Raw genomic sequence first — 19,819 nt, 5'->3', positions numbered from 1 at the left:
AAAAAAAAACACTTGACCACTTCAAGCTCTTGGGAGCTGGCACCTATTTCAGAAAGAACTCCAGTCAAGGCAGGAAGCAACTGTGAACAGTACGAAGATGCATTTATATAATATAAAGACAGGATGGTGCTGAAGCTATAGATCCATTGTCCCTCATGTTTAATATTTTCTCATGTTTATGAGGATTGTGCTCTCAAATCCCCAAATAAGTGTTGGTGAGCTTAATTTGAGATTGTAAACTGACCATGAGTCTCACACTGGTTCATGTCTTGTACCCAAATTCTGCCAGTATAGACACTAAGACCCCTTTATTGGATTAAGTGGGTGTGATAAGGTTATGCTATCATTTATCACATGAAACAGAACCTACTCCATTAGTAATGTATGCATGGCAGCAAATAGTCCTGAAGGGAGCTTGTAGGGGATCCTTGCCATTTTAGTACTGTGAGTCTGGACAATTAGTTGTGGTGGTATGGTCTGTTCAGATGGAGGTATTACTGGTAATATTTGTCTCATTGATTTTGACAGCCTTCTTGGATAAATAACATTGCTCTTGTTGGCAAATTTTCAAATGGCTAAGTTGTGCTCTATATGTTGGGTTTTCTTCAGGTTTTTTCTACACTTCATAGATGTGTATGTTGAGTTAACTAGCATCTGTAAATTGAGAGAGTGTGACTGAGTACATGCATAAGTGAACTGGTTTCCCATCATGGATTCATTTACTAACTTGTACCCAATGTTTCAACAAGAGACTCTGGTTTTGTTCTTGAAAAAACACCAAAAAAATTGAAATTTGGATGGAAGGATTATTAATATTATTTCAATTAAATTTAATGAATTTAAGTTTAGTTTGTTTTAACAAAGCTCATTTCCATTTTGTAAGACATACAACATGTATGCAAAATCAAATACAATAAAATAAAAATATATAAATAATATATATATAATATATATGAAAATATATATTATATTTTATTATATACTTCACTCGCCAACCCCCAGGCGGGTGCTATGCACTTGCCATTTCGTGGCTCTGCCACTCGCTTAGAATGAAGCAGATGTATAATTTTAACAGATTCTTATTTTAATGGGAATTGTTGCATATGGATAATAGAACTAGCTATTTTACATCACAGCGAGTAATTAACCATAGTAAAAAATAGTAAAATATAATAAATAAAAAAAAAAAAAATGATGTTTGATGTTGCTTTAGAGGTATTAGTTACATTATACGTTTTCATTCTGTTTGGCTTTGAAATTAACATGCAAACACTTTTTAAACTTACACCTTTACTGTATAACTTCAGTGAAAACAATATTTAGAATTAACTTTTGTTCAATATTGCACTGAATTTTGATTCCATGTTTGGACTTACATCGTGACAACACAACACATAACTGCCCGTAAATTTATATAGTTTTTTTCTCTCTAAAATAAAACAACTTTTTCGAATCTTTGTCTCTGTGATTTGTTAATTGTTATAGCAAAAGCTATTCTAACGGGAAACTGTAAACATTTTAATACAAATACCATATCAAGCTCTCATTTCGTGTCTAACGTTATCTGCAGAATATGTACTACATTACCTTTCTTGTTGCCTGTTAAAACTTTACATTTTAGAATTGTTCAACCAATTTTCATTACAACTAATCTTGTCCAATTGCATAGCCCATCACTCATACATAAATTACGCAATAACATTAAAATACATCCTTCTTTCAACAGTAGTTTGGCTGGTGGAAGACCAGATGGTGTTAACGGTTATAGATATTCTATGGGATATTATAAGTTGATGTTTTCATCTTCCACACCAGCTGTTTTAGCATAGTCCGTTGTTACGCATTTAACTAATTTGCCCTGTAACCGATTTCATTTCTCTCATTCCATTTTCAACTCATTTCTTCTATTGATAACCCTTCAGGATAAATTCTTCAATGAGATTTGAACATGATGAGTCTTCTTTTATTGGGAATTTAAAGTGAGGAAAACATAAAAACATAAAACAGCTGGGAGTGCAAGAACTGTGTCTGACAAAAGCATTCACGTGAATGAGACGTAAGAGGACTGTGGCCGTGGGCCATAAACCCAAAATGGTTGAGATGAGGGTGAGATCCCCGTAGCAACTTGAAAAAATCTCTTGACAATAGTCTTGTCTTGTCTCAACATTTTTTTTTGTTATGACACTGCGGGTGTTCTAGCTCCCCAAACACACTCTGCCTCCTCCACTGTTCCATGAAATCATTGACGTCCTCCAACTGACTATGCCTTATTGATGCGAGACAGGCAGCTCCTTTCATCTACCACCCGGGAGTATTTCTGGTGCTTCATAGACATGGTCCGAGACAGATTCCCCATGAAGTAGGGCTCTCCAATCCCTGTAGCTTCCTCTGCCTGCACTCATGGTACCCAACAGGGCAGAGTTGAAGAACTCCCTGCCCCATGATGCCTTGTAGGGTTCTGAGACAATGTTGCAACCCAAGGGGGCAGCTATCTAGTGATCCAGAGGAGATAATACCCAGTACATGCTCTATCCCCCGGTCCATCCATCCCGAGGGTGTCCTAGCCAGCCATCCCTCACTATAATATATTGTGGCAGACGGCCAGGGCCCTTGCCCGTCCGGGATGCCTCTCCATTGTATGGAACGGGGGAGCAAGCCTGATCAGGACAGTACCTCCACCTGCTAGATGGCAACCCCCTGGGTTGCAGCGGTGCCCAGGACTCCCGCAGGGCTTCATGGGAGTTAGAGTTTGGTGCAGTCTTGTTGGGATCCGTGGGCCCCGCCACAGGGTTAATGTAGCTGCTGCTCAGCCCTACAGAGCAGCTCTTCCACAGCACCTGGAAGGAGCCAGCCACTACTCCAGGAGCCAGAGTCGGGAGGAGGAAGATGAAGCTTGCTGGAAGGAGAGTGGAGGAGCAAGAAAGAGAAAAGGAGAAATAAAAGTGTTGTATTGTGGGACTGTGTTGTGTACTCATGGGAATGGGGAAGACATTCTCCACGAGGGAAGAAAAAGAAAATAAAAACCCTGTGTGCGTTGTCTTGGTCTCATCAGACCAGAGAATCTTATTTCTCACCATCTCAGAGTCCTTCAGGTGTCTTTTAGCAAACTCCAAGATAGAACTTTTTGGCCTTAATTCTAAGCGGTATGAGTGAAGACAACCAGGCACTGCTCATCACTTGTCCAATACAGTCCCCACAGTGAAGCATGGTGGTGGCAGCATCATGCTGTGGGGGTGTTTTTCAGCTGCAGGGACAGGACGACTGGTTGCAATCGAGGGAAAGATGAATGCGGCCAAGTACAGGGATATCCTGGAAACCTTCTCCAGAGTGCTAAGGACCTGAGACTGGGCCGAAGGTTTAGCTTCCAACAAGACAATGACCCCAAGCACACAGCTAAAATAACGAAGGAGTGGCTTCACAACAACTCTGTGACTGTTCTTGAATGGCCCAGCCAGAGCCCTGACTTACACCCAATTGAGCATCTCTGGAGAGACCTAAAAATGGCTGTCCACCAACGTTTACCATCCAACCTGACAGAACTGGAGAGGATCTGCAAGGAGGAATGGCAGAGGATCCCCAAATCCAGGTGTAAAAAAATTGTTGCATCTTTCCCAAGAAGACTCATGGCTGTATTAGCTCAAAAGGGTGCTTCTACTAAATACTGAGCAAAGGGTCTGAATACTAAGGACCATGTGATATTTCAGCTTTTCTTTTTTAATAAATCTGCAACAATTTCAAAAATTATTTTTTTTGTTTGTCAATATGGGGTGCTGTGTGTACATTAATGAGGGAAAAAAATAATTTAAATGATTTTAGCAAATGGCTGCAATATAACAAAGAGTGAAAAATTGAAGGGGGTCTGAATACTTTCCGTACCCACTGTATATATATATATATATATATATATATATATATATATATATATATATATATATATATATATATATATATATATATATATATATATATATGTCACAAGAACGAGACATGGACAGATAAAGGTTTGGGGCAGCCACCGTATAATGTGGTATCCTGGCTGCAAAAGTCATTTTAACAAATAATCAGCACTGAAGTGCATTCAACTGAGTCCAAAACAAGACTGAGGAAACAAAGGAAAAGGGGCAGGTTTTAAAGGGGAGACAGGAAGTGAGGTCATATGGATCCGCCACGTGGTCTTCCACCATTGGTTCATAGCCGGACGTGACATCAGAGGGACTGGAGCTGGTGTGGCCGACTTCCATTGGCTCAGTCCCGGAAGTGATGTCAGGAGAGCCAGGTGAAATCCCCCGGGAATAGTCTACAGGCAAGGGAGAAAAAGAGTCAGTGCAGTCTGCCACACCCCAGCATGCCTCCGAACTGCCTACACTCAAGCCCTTTAGCTGCCTCCCATGCGCGTGTGTGACAATATATATATATATATATATATATATATATATATATATATATATATATATATATATATATATATATATATATAGTATATGATGCCATAACTTCGGTGGGTTAGAACCCTGCCCAGGATTGGTTCCTGCCTTGTGCCCTGTGTTGGCTGGGATTGACTCCAGCAGAAAAATGGAAAATGGATGGATGGATGGATGATGCCATAAATAAAATAATATATATCATGGCACTCACAGAGTTCCAATCTTTGGGGCCATGCAGCATTTTTTTGAAGTTGTGCTTTGCCGCTCGCTCGTCTTTTTTGTTTACAATCTGTGCAGGTGGTTCACACTTGTTTCTTCCATGAAGAAGTTTGAAACGCCTTGTAAATAGTAATACATCATTCATTATTATTAATATCTCACAGGGTCATATATGTTTTTTGACAAGAGACTGTTTGTGGTTTGTTTTGATTTGTACTGTACAACATGGCTAATTCTTATGCACTAGGCCTGCACCGCCTTCCCTTACATGGCCCAGGCATGCAGCCTATGAGGCTCAAAGATTGGTTTGTGTTATACAGAGAGAGAACGTTGTTTATAAGTATTTTGTAGTTCAGATTGCAGTGTGGTTACTTTCTCTGTGAAGTCTGTATGATCTTTTTCTGTCTGTTTTTCTATGTTTTCCCATTTATATACAGTAGTTTCACTGTCAGCTATGAACTGGCCAAGTGTGAGTAAGTGTGGTAGTGTGCATTAGTGAGGCCTGTGATGAATTAATTTCCAATTCAAGGTCTCATCCTTGTATCTGACACAGCTGAAAAATGAATGGGTAATTTTTATGGTATATTCTTCAAATATTTTTAAGACTCTTAATCTGGATGTGAGCAGGCAAACTGAAGCACTTTCCTGTGCTCGATTTTCTTTTAGACAGCGAGGGAGTGTTTTCTGGATCATTACTTAATCTTTCTTTGATTGTACTGAGCACTTGCATCCCACTTGAAACAAATTGGTGTCCTTGTGTTTCACATTGACCTGGCCTCAATTTCCAACTTCTTCTACTTTCTGAGTTTCTCTGCCACTTTAATTGTGATGTTTTCTTTATCTAGGGCAGCATGCAGGTTCCATCTGTCTGGATGATCGTCCACTGTGGTATTGATTGTTTAGATGGATAAGTCTCTGGTGACAATTGCGTCACCGATGTTCCCAGCCTTCTCAGATTCATGCTCATCACTCTGTGTGCTGGCAGTTAACTGTGCTTTTGTTAAACACACTACATTGGCAGTTGATCTTATTCTTTTGGTAATAAATGGCACTCGTGGCTTGGTCTTGAGCTATAAAGCTATATTTATCGTTTTGCCTGTATAGCTATATTATTTTATTTATTTAAACAAATCAATTTGGCCTCAGCTTTTACCTATGATATTAACTGATACTATTAACCTAAATTATTGACCTAAGTCTTAAGGTCTTTGTTTTTATTGCCTTAAATTCAAAACTTTCAATATAGATTTTTCTGGAAAGACCTATTTTCTGCACTTGAGCTGGGCTCATTTTATCCGGCAGCTGTTTGATGTATTTTTGAAATCTGATCTTCAGAGTTCAAAGTGCTCCCACCACGATTATAAACTATTGGATCTTAGTTTTCCCTTTGGTTGTTGTTTTGCTGTTTTTTTCTACCTCTTTGATAGCAATATTAGCATCATCAGCAACAGCAAAATTGATGAGCATTCATATACTCCACTTCATGTTGTTGAATATGATATCAGGTCTCTTTGCCCTGATGCTGTGGTCAGTTAAAACAGCCACTTCACACTGATTCTTACCGATTCTTCAGTTTCTACAACTTCTACAGGTTTCTGATTGTACCATTGACCGGGTATGCATATGTTATACTGTATACCTTATGCATAGGCCAGTACAGATAGCTAGCAATTTTGTTAGACAGACGCACATATTCTGTGACGTAATGATGTCCCCATTCCATATTTGCTGTTCACATTCTACTTAAGAATCACTCATTAGTGGCACTGAGTTTTGTGTGGCTGATCTTGTTCTGTTCTATTATACATTATGACTCTCTGTTTCTACTTTGAGTCATCCACTGCCTAGCCAATTCATGGTTATTCTTTTGTCAATGTCTATTTCAAACTGAGTATGAAGTGGTCTTGATGTTAAGTTGTTCATTTATTAAGTTCTTGTTTCTTTCATTAGTGAGTGCAGCTTTTGGCTTGTTTCTGCCTTTGCACTGAGTAGGTGAAGATGATCAGTGGAATTAGATCAGGTATATTTCTTATTCTCTGATCCTAATTATTTTATGTATGTGAGTAAAGTTGTCATTAACCTGCTTGATATTGCTAAGGCCTATATGAGTGTGTTATTGTATGCTTCTTCCAGCCCAATGAGAACATGCCCACCACCACCACCACTAGGAATGCACAGCTGGTCCATATCAGTTTCAGGGTGATGGAAGTTACAGTATATGTTAGTAGCTTCTTGGCTTTGTGTTCCATTTGTCAGTCAGTCAGTCAGTCATTGTCCAACCCTCTATATCCTAAAACAGGGTCACGGAGGTCTGATGGAGCCAATCCCAGCCAGAACTGGGCGCAAGGCAGGAACAAATCCCGGGCAGGACACACACACACACACACACACACACACACACACACACACACACACACACACACACACACACCAAGCACATGCTAGGGACAATTTAGGACCACCAGTGCATCTAACCTGCATGTCTTTGGACTGTGGGAGGAAACTGGAGTACCCAGAGGAAACCCAGGCAGACATGGGGAGAACATGCAAACTCCACACAGAGAGGACCCAGGAAGCGAACCCAGGTCTCCTAACTGTGAGACAGCAGCTCTACCACTGCGCCACCTTCCGCCCTTCCATTTGTTGGATTTTAAATAATGTCCACTGAAGTACCTGGAATCTGTACTGTGGCACTGGAATTGCCATACCTTTGACCACTTGCTTTTTGTTCTTTAAATTCAGATCAGTATCCTTTGTAGATTTTTTCCTTCCTTTTATTTTACTGAATCCCATCACTGTAGTCTACACCTAAATAGCTATAAGCATCATTCTGATCACAATTCTTGATCTTGTTGTTTCTGACAAGACAAGAGTTCTTTTGTGAGGCTACCTGGCCCCGATGATGGATTTAGAGCACTTGCCTACTATGAACTACACGTCCATATGTCATTACTGAACATTTAGATGATTTTTGATCATATTGTAGCATTATGATTAGTGACTATCTATACCTACATAACCTTAAAACCTCTCGGATACCTCAGCTGATGCCACCAGGATCATTGTGGCAGCTTAGATACAGTTCCTGGGCGGTAGAGGGAAAAAGTTTTCTCTTGCTTGAAGCAATAGGGAGGCACCTCTGAGCATGACACAAACGTCACAGATTCATAGTTGCTGACTACCAATTTCACAGGCAAATGGCGGCGAGGAACAAATAGTGTCACAAGCAGCACTGTAGGAGATGAAGTGGAGTTGTCTGGTGCTGTGACAAACAGGCTGAGGCCCTTGCTGGGAGCTAAGCTGATGTCACCAGGAAGCCTGCTCCATAGCCAGGGCTGGTGCCATCATTAAGGTGAATTAGGCATTCTCCCAGGGCACAGATCATTAGGTGGGGGAACCCCGGCCACATAGGTTAGCTACTGAACAGTCAGTTGACACACTAATAAGCTTGGACTAGGGTGCAAAATAACCTAGTGCCAGCATTGCCTGTAGCAGGGGAGATTTTTCTCGTGCTCAAAGCATTATTGAGCTGCTCCTGAGTGCATCATTGTAAGCAAAACATTCAGGGCTCATGGGCGGCACTGGCGATTCCACAGGCAAATATTGAGCTGGAACAGACACTTTAAAGAGTCTTTTAATCCATCCTGATCATACTTGATTTTTACTTTCCATTTTTAGGTCTGGTTTTATCATCTTATCCACAATAAGTTGATCTTTATGCCTTTCTACATCCTTTCTTCTCTTTCGGTGAGAAATTGCTAACAAGGAGGTGTTTTTATAGCCTTTTGGAGGACAGTGATGTCTGGACTGTGTACAATGGGGTGTCGCACTCAGATGATGGAGGGCCACACTGGCTGCGGATTTTCATTCCTGCCACTGTCTAGTAATCACTTGCTGCTGCTAATTGAACACGCTTATTTTTCCTTTATTTTATTCACTTGCTTTTTAAGATTCAGAATCATATATTATTTATTTTTTCTTGTAACTAGCAGCCAAACAATGATATACAAAGGAAGCCAAAAAAAGGATGTTAAACACTTACTGGAAGGTCACCAATTTTACTCCGACCAATTTGTAAGTAAAAGGCCAAGTGAAAAACATTACTTAATTCTATGGCCTATTAGTTCTTTTTTGAGCACCAGTCAAATGTTTTGTGGTGAAGAACAGATATTTCTTCAGACCTTGCACTAAAGATTTTGTTGAAACATATAACAGACACCCGAGTGCCAATGGGATTAAGTTAATTGGTCATCTGCTGGCTCACATTGCATATCATTACTGTTTGGTTTCTGGTTAAGTAAAATAATTGAATGTTCTGAGACTTAAAGAGCAGTTAATTAAAGCAAAGTAAGGAGGTTCTATTAGCAGCAATAACTAATTACTAATTAAAAAAGTGTTTGGAATGAAAACCTGCAGCCACTTTAGCCCTCCAGGAGCTTGACATTCCTCCAGTTGTACATATCTTGAAGGCATGTGAGTGGATGGTCATTTTTTGGTCCTTCTCTTTGGAGAGTATGAATGTTATGCCAGTAGTAAAGCAGACTGGTAACATACCAAGACTGTTACTGTCCTTGCAAAGAGGTCTTGTGAGATCTTGATGCAGAGTGTCAGAAGATTTTGATACACTCATTTTGAAATTTATTTGGACCAGCAAGACCATTTAATGACAGTTTGATCTCTTCCAGATTTTGGGTGTTATGTTCTATTATTTTAACACTTTTTGTGCTATCCAATTGACCTCAGTGTTGTGATACCTGCCACTCTCTAGCATCTTACACTAGAAGCTCTCTATTTGTCTTTGAGAAGGTGATTTTATGACAAGAGTTGTTTTAGGCTGAACTCTCGGTGTAAATCCTTTGCATCTGGTTGAAACAGTCTGACCTGATGGGACTCACCAGACCATTTTGTGTACCTCCTCTGTCTTTAAGCTGTTGCTTGGAGCTTTATTTTATGGATGTTAATCATATCACCATGGCAGGCACTAACTTTGCTTTTAACTTTGATTTATTTTTTATGCACATTCTGTCTTAAATCCTATATTTAACTTAACTAGAATTGGCATTTACTTGAGATTTTGTTTTTAGCCCCATTTTCTATCACAGGTTGGTATTATTTTATGTTTTCTAGGGGCTTTAGGCTTGAAAAAGCTACCAATTACTGTAGCTGTAGCATATATTTGATTAAAGTTTTGTCTTGTGGGATCCTATAGTTTTCCCTTTATACTCTTTATTGTGTAGACTTTTATAAAATGTCTTAAATCCCATACATTTACTGTGGTCAGGTACTTTAGCATTTCCTCCCCCCTTCCCTTCTACATCTGTAACCTCAGGCAATTAGACAGAGTAAAGGAACATGCAGGAGTTAAGCTACACATTTAATTATGTATAATTGATAAAACATCTAACAATATTAAGGAAGCAGAGTACAAGTTGAATGATGGTAAATCATACCTAAGTAGCAGTGCATCTTGTGTCCATAAGTGGCTTTCAGCTTCTCTTCAGACTAGCTTGCTTTGCTACCACATAGTCTTTTAAAGGAGTGTTGAAACAGGCCAAATGCCAGTCCCAAAATGGCTGCCAAGCTAGAGTTATCTTCATCATGGTCTTCTCTTCATTGCCAGAAGGTGTGAGAGAAGTAAAGGCAAGGTGACTGACTTTATACCATTCGGTTATAACTAATCACGAGCCAGTATGACATCGTGGTACACAAGGCCCTCCAATTCAAAACCAATCATAAACAGCCAAATATCAGACCACTGAACAGTGTCATTTCCAGGCAGAGGAGTAGCTTCAGTGACAGACTTTTGTCACTGTCCAGCTCTACTGACAGACTGAGGAGATCGTTCCCCTCCCACACTATGTGACTCTTCAATTCCATCCGGGGGAGTAAATGCTAACATTATTTAAAGTTATTGTGTGCTTTTACATGCATTTTTATTACTATTTAATTTAATATAGTTTTTTTGTATCAGTATACTGCTGCTGGATTATGTGAATTTCCCCTTGGGATTAATAAAGTATCTATCTATCTATCTATCTATCTATCTATCTATCTATCTATCTATCTATCTATCTATCTATCTATCTATCTATCTATCTATCTATCTATCTATCAATGGAATTAGTTTACCAATCCCTTCCTGGGCCATTTACCAATGAAAGCACTCAGGTACAACTCACCCCCCAGTTGTTTTGTTTAGGCAGTTTATGGCCTTCCTGGGGTAGATGGCTTACAGGTTAATGTAAGTCCAGACCCTTGCCAATGTAGTTTGATATTCTCCATCCCCCGCACATTCTGAGTCAGTCCTAAAGACTGGGGGGTTTAGGTAAACATCAAAGCACTGCTGTTCTTATCAATGAAACAATAAAAAAACATGTTTTTTCTATCGTACAAGTTAAGGTTTGTAAAATACTTATCAGCTTATATGCTAGAAGTGTATCGCAGGTTACAAGTAAAGAAGATATGACATGGTGAAAATAAAACATAACAGGAAGGACCAAATTACGGTCGTGGAAAAAAAAGTATGTCACAAGATTCAAAGTCAAAATTCACATCACAAAAATCATTAAACAGAAAAAATAAAAAGGTTATGTTTATGTTGAGGAAAGAACCTTTTAACCCTTCACTTCAACAATGTCACAGCCATGAGATGTGAAACGGCTGAATGAAATATTATTTATGAATCTATATGGTGTCAGAAACTCGACACAGAGTCATGGAAAGGTTTGGGGTAGCCACCCGTATAATTGGTTTCCTGGCTGTAAAGTCGAACAAATGAATACTGCACTGATGTGCACAAAACTGAGACCAGAACAGAACTGAGGGAATAGGGAAAAGGTGCAGGCTTTTCAAGGGGAAGACAGGAAGTGAGATCGTGGGGTCGGACTCATTGAGGTCTTTAGCCATAGGTTCGAGCCCGGACGTGACATCACAGGGGCCGGAGCCGGCAAGGTCTCCTTCGATAGGCTCAATCCTGGAAGTGACATCAAGAGAGCCAGGTGGAATCTCCCATGAATGGTCTGCAGGCAAGGGAGAAAAAGTCAGTGCACTCTGCCACATCCCAGTATGTCTCAAAACTATCCTTACACCAGCCCTTTAGCTGCCTCCCATGCGCACGTGTGTGACAATGTGTACAAAAAAATCAGTCGATAATGCCATGTAAAAATTAATAACAAATCATATCATAAAACTCCTCCTTACATACCTTATCTAATCTGTTTTTGAAGCTCGATTCTGTCAATATTCAGGTGCTTTACTATGTTAGTGACTGCAGTTCATGCAGCTTAATCCAGATGTTTTGTTTCATATTGTTTTTTTGTTTTTATTTCTGGGTTTCATGTGGACCTTTTGTTTCGTTTTCAAAACTTCATGCCATTTATTGTTCCTCAGTATTATTGAGATTTAAATTTCTGGTGCTATTTAAAGTGTTTTTCTCTTACATTTCAACAGCCACTGCCCCAGTGTCAGCTGTGCTGAACAGATTTCTTGACTCCTCTTTGTTGGTTTGCCAGTTTTCTTTCAGTTATGTCTCGGCCACTTTATCTAGTCTTGATAGGCTTCTGTTGTCTTTGTGACCAGCAGATTGTTGATGACCTCCTAATGATAGGCCCATAGTACTTCTCTGTGTCCAGCTGTGGTTTCCAGTGCTCTTGGTTCTGATGTAAGTGAAAGTGGTGGTTTCTGTCAGGACGAGTATTTACAAGGTGACTGTCCTGATTGATATGAGATCCCGAAAGCAGTAACAAATTCATGAAAATTCTAAATTGGTTTCACAATAGTCGATGTAGAAGCTATTTAATATCCCACACAACCAGCTGTGTGGCATATGTTTTTACTATTTCTACTTTTATGTTGGTGTTGTTTGCCTGGTCTGTTTGCCACATACTGTATAAAGGACAAAGCCTGGCACCTCCCCCAAGTGCTGTAAACTCAGATGGAGATGGCCAGCACCACATGGTGGTCTTTAGTCACTGGCTCCTGAACTGGCAAGATTTGGCACATGGCCGGTGCTGGGTAATCCATTTCAAGCTGATATGAATTTTGTTAACATTGTTAAAAACATGCTGTCAGTTTTATGTACATAATGCAACTGAATGGCTATTTCTTGGTTACTGTGCAGCATCACGTCTGTGGAAAAAATACACTAATAACTGAAATGCAACATTATAAAAATATCATGTTTAACAATTTAAATACCCAGAAAATAGTAATAGCCACCCTTCTCACATGTCAATCAAGAGAGATTAGTGTGCATAATATCATTACAAGTGTGTGTGCATGTGAACGTTAAAACAAATTAAGCATATTTCCAGTGCGAAATTTGAAAAAGAGCAGAAATCTGAGTAAAATGACATACAAGAAAGCACAAGTGCACCTTTATTGACATATTTATTAATCATATATAACCTTTAAATATTTTATCAAAGCTGAAACAACATGAGCTCATCTTCAAAGTCCTGCACATTTGAAGCATAACTTGAGAATTCAGTAATGACCTGCAAGGATCTGTAAAGAAACAGAGTGGTACATGTTATCATTTTATTTAGATTTTATATTTTGTAAGGGTCACCAAGGTGGTCAAAGTTTAAAGAGTATCACCTTGCCGCTTTCCTCCAGATGTTAACACTATCTCGCAGCACTTTAAACTGTTGTATTTGCTGATAAACAGCAACATTCTATCAGGTAAATACTGAAAAACATGCTGAAGGAGATTGGGAGACATTAAGAGGCATTTAAATGTCTTTCCTGAAAGTCTAATGGGAACTGGGAACAAACTACCAAGTCATAAAGCTCAAACAGATGTGCTTGGGCTAACATAACAATCAGTTAATCAAATCAGCACATTTCCTTTATTTGTAAAATTTCTTGATGCTTATCATATGTCCTTATGTATTCTGACAAAACTATTGTGGCTTGTTTAATGCAGATGGAAGCACAAAGAAGCTGCGAAGCAACATCCGTAGAAGTACCGAGACCGGCATCGCTGTGGAAATGAGGAACCGAGTTACACGGCAGGGAAGCAAAGAGTCAACAGATGGCAGCACTAACAGCAACAGCTCTGATGGCACGTGAGTATCTGACCCATCTCTGCATTCAAAGGTGACTGACACGGACGCTGGCCTCATGTTTGATAGTCACACCACCGTTATCGTGTCATTTAGTTGTGCTCGGCATAACATTAGTCAGTCTATCACATACTCTTGTTATTTTTGTTATAATTTTTTTTGTTTTCTTTTAAATATCATGCTGCTTGTTTAATTAGGAAGTCTTATGCTGCTAGTAAGTTCACACTAAAGATGCCATACTTCACACCTATAGTTTGGAATGTCACACTTTCTTATGGCTCTTACACTTGATTCCTTTCTCTGAATTTTTCTCATTGTCTCTCTTTCTGCCAGTTTAACGGCCATTTACTGGGTTCATCTGGGTGGGCAAGTTGCTGCCTTAAAGGGAGCACTGGAGCTGAAATGTTTACAATCGAATGCCCTTTCTGACGCCAGCCTTCCATCCTTTAGTCACCATTTACAACACTCAAGAATGATGGTGACCGTACTCTAACCCCAGATCACAGGGCTAACTCATGTCTAGTAATTAATGCACTGTGCTTGAGGATAATTGTCCTTTCTCTTAATCATCTTTCAGGTTCATATTTCCAATGACTCGGCTCGGGGCAGAGAGCCAATTCAGTGACTTCCTCGATGGCCTGGGGCCTGCCCAGATAGTTGGCCGGCAGACTTTAGCCACACCACCAATGGGTAAGGCACCTTCATTTACCTTCAATCCTATTAATCTACCTGTATTCTTATTTGATTGTCTTCCGTGTGTTTTTGTATTCACCAACTTCTAGAGCAACCTTGAGAAAGTCAGTAACTACTTCAAACTCAAACTGGGTCTTCAAAGCTGAGATTTATTAAAATGTACTGGCCTGATCTCAAACACAATGAATACCCGGAGTATCCACAGATTCCATGAATGGCCTCTAGATCCCTCTAGTGGTCATACTGGGAATTGCCTCTGTTTAAAATGCTCACCAACAGACTGCTTTTGGAGGCCAGGATTTATGATTTTGACAGAAAACATACATTAGTCACTGGTCTGTCAACATAATGCATTTCTTTTATAAATGTCACCATTTTTAACTTTAATTGATTTAACAGTCAGACAGCCTTGTTGTTCTGAGATTTCAAATATACTCTTGAATCTTTCTTACATATAAGCAGATAATGGCATTTTCTGGCTGAAAATAATAATAAGACAATCTGAAATATTTGCAACTGAATAAGATAAAACTAAATGGAGAACTACTAGAACAGGAATAAAACCAAGGAAGTGTAGCTGACAGTAGGACTCTGAGAACCTTCAAAACTCAACTTTTATTTTGGTAAAATTAGATGAATAGGATTGACAAACATTTTTTAGGTTGAATGGCCTGTTTTCATTAAAATTGTTGTAAAATCTCAAGAATTCCCCCAAGCAATTAACTCTTGAAAGCAAAGGTCGCCACAGAATTCTTATAATAACCCAAAACAGATTTAATATCAGATTATCTATCATCAAGCCTGTCATTCAGGTTATTGCAAAAAATCTAAATTAATTCCTGTAGGTTACTTTCTTGGACCACATTTCCAATACAGAGGTAGACAAGTTTAGACTACTGGCTGGACTTACAGCCTATTATCTGGTGCAATAAAGAAGGTGCTCCGTTTGACTATGGCTACATGACAAAGAATGTCAACCTTATCAATTAAGTTAGTTTCAGATATTTTTTGCTTTTATTTTTGCATGCTGTGAGTTGCACTTATCTTTACTTGTAACATAAAAGAGAGTGTACTCACACTTGCAATTCGTTCTGTGCCCGAGCATATTTGTCCGCATGTAACCCCCCCCAAAATCTAGTTTGTTTGACTAGTGTGATTGGCCAACCAGACCGTGCCCTGAACCACTTGAAAGAGGATTCAAGGAACAGCATGATTACTAAACATGCTTGAATACAGAACACAGACAAGACATCAATGATGTGATGTAATTTCATTCAATACCATTTGAGTTAAAAACAGGTTATTATTCTCACCTTCAGATGAAAGTGAATTGTAACTGGGAAGAAAAGCTGCCAATTCCCCCTGAACATCATTTGTCTCTGTAAAAATCTTCTTGTACGTGCAGCATGATTAACAGCGAAATGCTACATTGCTCACTCAATAAATCTATAGGAGGGTAGAGTGGTATCCTGCCCTACACGACTCCAAAAAAAACACAAAATAAGGAAAATCATTTTGACATACATGCTGTCACTCTGTGCTCAGATCTTGTTTCAGCTTTACACAAACTCGCATGGGGATGACAAAAGCATTGCCATGTCAAGGACATTAAAGCGATGTGGGAGCACAGGTCAGCGGGGGAGTGGGGGGAAGAGATTAATGCTTACATATGGTACGGAACAAACGTACTTAGTGTGAGTACACCATAAGACAAAAAAATGCCATCTTACAGGCAGGATTTTATAGGTTTAGAAGCCAAACCAGAACAATGGCTGCTTTATGTCTTAAGTGAAGGCTTTAGACCTGAACCATTGGTAGGAGTGGTAAAGGTTGTTACTTTTAGGATAGTTAAGAGTATACTTTAAATGGGCTTTTCTCTGTTGGTCTGGGTAGAAATGGTAAATTATAGCTTATTGTAACCTGATGAAAATGAAGACTGCTGAAGAGATAACCAGTTGATTGCTAAATATTTTCTTTATTGTACACCCTGCTGGATGCTAAATCGCCATCTTGAACTACTGTTGTATGGCCACAGGAGACACTGCCATCAGTGATCAACAGGCTTCAGGGGTCAGACATTGTCCGACAGTGCAGTGCCAATCGCATAGTCTCTCCTTCACAGATGCTCTTCAAGGGTAGTCTCTAGGCAGCTGTCCTGGGGCCTCATGCATAACGGCGTGCATAGAATTTACATTAAAGCATGGTGTATGGACATAAGTGGAAATGTGCATACACACAAAAAAATCCAGATACTTAAATCTGTGCCTACGTTAACTTCCACTTTCTTCCGCTCCATAAATCTCGTGTCAGCGTGAAAAGTAACAATCCTGTCGCTCCACCCCCGACTCCTTTCAAAATTAAGCCTCTTTGAATATGCAAATCAATATAAATAGCTCCTTATATTTTGTGTTCTGTGAAAAGACAATGGCAAAAGCATGGGGAAAAAGAAGAATTACAGCGAATACCAAGTGGAGGCAAGGAAAAACATACTATTTGTTGGTTTAAGCAGTGATATAAACAACAAAAGGAAGTTGATCAAGTAACATAGAGTGTCAGAGAAACTCAAAAGCTAAAGTTCACAAAGTCGCACAGTCAGATGGTCAGATATCAAAGTCGCCGTGAAAAGTCGAGTCCTATCTCACCATCTGAGTGTCACATGGAAGTGTATTAAGGTACAGAAAAAAAGAAAAAAAACTGGGACACAGTGTGAAGAAAAGGTTGAAATTTCCATTTTAATCACGTAGTTTATTTTGTCATTAACTTTTAAAGGTTCCTCAAATTCCTTTGTAACTAAAGTGGCACATTAAATGCTTCGTATTCTGTGTGTTATTCTATGTATTCTTATGTCTGTGAATCACCACGTGCTTTCTCTTACGTGAACAGGACACAGAATACATTACATACATAATGTTATAGCTCTCTGAACAATTTAAATACTAAGATGCATACCTGATATTATTTTCATGATGATAGAAATTGAAGCATATATAAAACATTGAGGCACATTGGTGCAGTGGTAGCGACGAGCTGGCATCCCTTCCAGTGATTGTTCCTGCCTCCCACAAGGTGCTTGCTGCCCCATACACGGCCATCAATAAAATAATTTATTGCAGCAGTACTGTCTCTTTCAAACGTACTATCCCTCGATTCCTGCCCTTCCTTTTCTTTCTCTAAATAACTAATCGGCAAACAATCGGCTGTTTAATAAATGTCAAGTTATCTGTAAACTTAAAATGCAGATTCTTCAAAACTTTTGAGGAACATTAATATCTTTGCAGTACATGCTTAATTATTCCATCCATCTCTCCATCCAGGGCCACGCTGGTCTCAGCAAGCATACAGTGCGAGGCAGGAACAATCCCTGAATGGGGCACCAGCTCATCGCTACCACTGCCCACCCAGTCCTTGCATATTTAATCATTAACAATATACATTATTTAAACAAAGTTAAAAAATGATCAGTATAATGTAATATATATACTTTACTGCATTTCATCTTTAAAATGATATCAAGAGCTCCAAGAAGATAGCACCTGGAAATCTTAACTTAAAAGACAGTAGTCATCACCTGTAAATATGCTCTGTCGATTGAATTGAATTCCTTTATTGTTACTGTATGATACAATGAGATTCAATATGCAAATCCTCCATAAACTTATTTTCCTATAAAATGATAAAATAACAATAATAATAGGATTAAAACAGTGAAAAGCATAAGTGGCTCAGGTTGTGCAATATTACAACTGTAATACAAGTTTACATTGAGGTAATTATACTTATAAGTACAAACAGTTTTACTGGGGCCTCTTGATGGTCTGATTGAGTGTGTTTAGAGCTCTTGGGATGAAACTGTTTCTGAACTGCGAGGTCCCTACAGGAAAGGCTCTGAAGCGTTTGCCGAGAAGTTCAAATAGACTGTGCACATGGCGGAGGCAGCGTGTGCTAGAAGTTGTGTCCCGATATTTCTCCCGCTCTTGACACAATCTGCCATAGAGCTTTCTGATCAGCTGCTGTACAGCTGTGATTCCACACTCTGATACAGTGGGTTAAATACTCTGAGTGGTGCACTAAGAGAAACAATGAAGAGGTGATGTTTTTCTTGTTGTGTGATTTTAATTAATTTTATTTGTAGATTTGTGAATACGAGATGAAATGGAATGGTACATTATCGTGATTAACCTATTGGCTGACTTACTGTAGAGGACTTCAAAGTATGATGGTATCTGTGTGGAGTCGAAGGGTGCAAGGCGGGTTTAAAGTGTTGGCCATTTGTTGACTGATATGAAAAGCTGGACTATAATTTTATTTTCCTGCCCTGTTTGTACTTCTCTCTAGCCATATTTTATTTGGAGAGACTTATATTTTGTAAAGTTTGATATATTATTTGAATAAGAATTTTCCTGTTCTTTCTTTTTTTAACTGAGTACTATTTTTCCACTTAAATGAGTGTCCTTATTCTTTTCATCTGTATCCTGTAATTCGATTAGTTGGGTTTTCTGTTTCCAGTTACAGTGTTGACCTTTATATTCCACTAACTCATTGTTCCCACATTTTTCTTTGTGAATAAAATCTTTTTTAACTTTTTTCCTACCACTTTGGGCATGCATTCTGTAGTAGGCCTGAGCGTGACACCTATCTCTCATAGCTGTTTATGGCTTCAGTGGCTGAGGCCTTGCAACAGGATAAACTTTCTTTGGTCTTTGAAGTCACAAAACTCCTACACAAAGCACAGTTAAGATTGACAATATCAATTGAAAAAAGTAAAACACATACACTTATATATATTGATTACAAAACTAAATGTATATGTGACTGTAAATGAAGTTGTATTGAAATTTGAAAGTCATTAAGACAAAATTATTCAAGTTTAACATACTGTGAGATTTGTGAGCTCTTTTGAGACCCTCCCCAAAGGTGCTGCAAGCCAAAATGCAATCGAAATGTCTGTCGAGATTTGCTTGCCCATCACTGATACAACTTCAGGTTCACATCATCATCAAGGCAACTGCAAGCTCACCACCTCCTTACATAACATGTCTGTCTGGGCGATGCAGGGAACATTCTAACCCGGCCACTAACCTGGCCCTGTCCCTGCTCATTTGCTGTGTCTGTGTGTAGTGAAGTAGTAGCTCCCATTTGAATAAATACCCTGACTGTTCCTGTTTGCATTGCAAACATTGTTTGCTTGAAGCCTTTGGACTCGCTTCGTCTCTCGGGTGCAGGACTGTGACTTGCATGTCATAATATGCAATTCAATCGGAACATTTCCAACTGTAAAAAATAATGAATCAAACTTAATTTTAGATGATTTTTAGTCAAAGCCAATATTTTTCTAATAAGGATTGGTTCTGGGATTGGCTCCAGCAGACCCCCGTGACCCTGTATTTGGATTCAGCGGGTTAGAAAATGGATGGATGG

At 39.1% G+C, this 19,819-nt stretch overlaps 1 protein-coding gene across 2 annotated transcripts in view; it reads left to right on the top strand.

Annotated features, from left to right (window-relative positions):
* The window catches only part of rims3 (regulating synaptic membrane exocytosis 3), a 172,443-nt gene that overhangs the window by 132,821 nt on the left and 19,803 nt on the right, over positions 1-19,819 (top strand). For both annotated transcript variants that reach the window (XM_039740404.1, XM_039740405.1), the window contains exons 3-4: positions 13,570-13,711; positions 14,286-14,398. In XM_039740404.1, coding sequence (XP_039596338.1) covers positions 13,570-13,711; positions 14,286-14,398 — 255 coding nt within the window. The remainder of the gene's footprint in view (positions 1-13,569; positions 13,712-14,285; positions 14,399-19,819) is intronic.

The sequence above is a fragment of the Polypterus senegalus genome, chromosome 17 (assembly GCF_016835505.1).
Source record: "Polypterus senegalus isolate Bchr_013 chromosome 17, ASM1683550v1, whole genome shotgun sequence".
In the NCBI taxonomy this organism is placed as follows: Eukaryota; Metazoa; Chordata; class Cladistia; order Polypteriformes; family Polypteridae; genus Polypterus; species Polypterus senegalus.
This window is presented reverse-complemented; position numbering and strand designations above follow the sequence as displayed.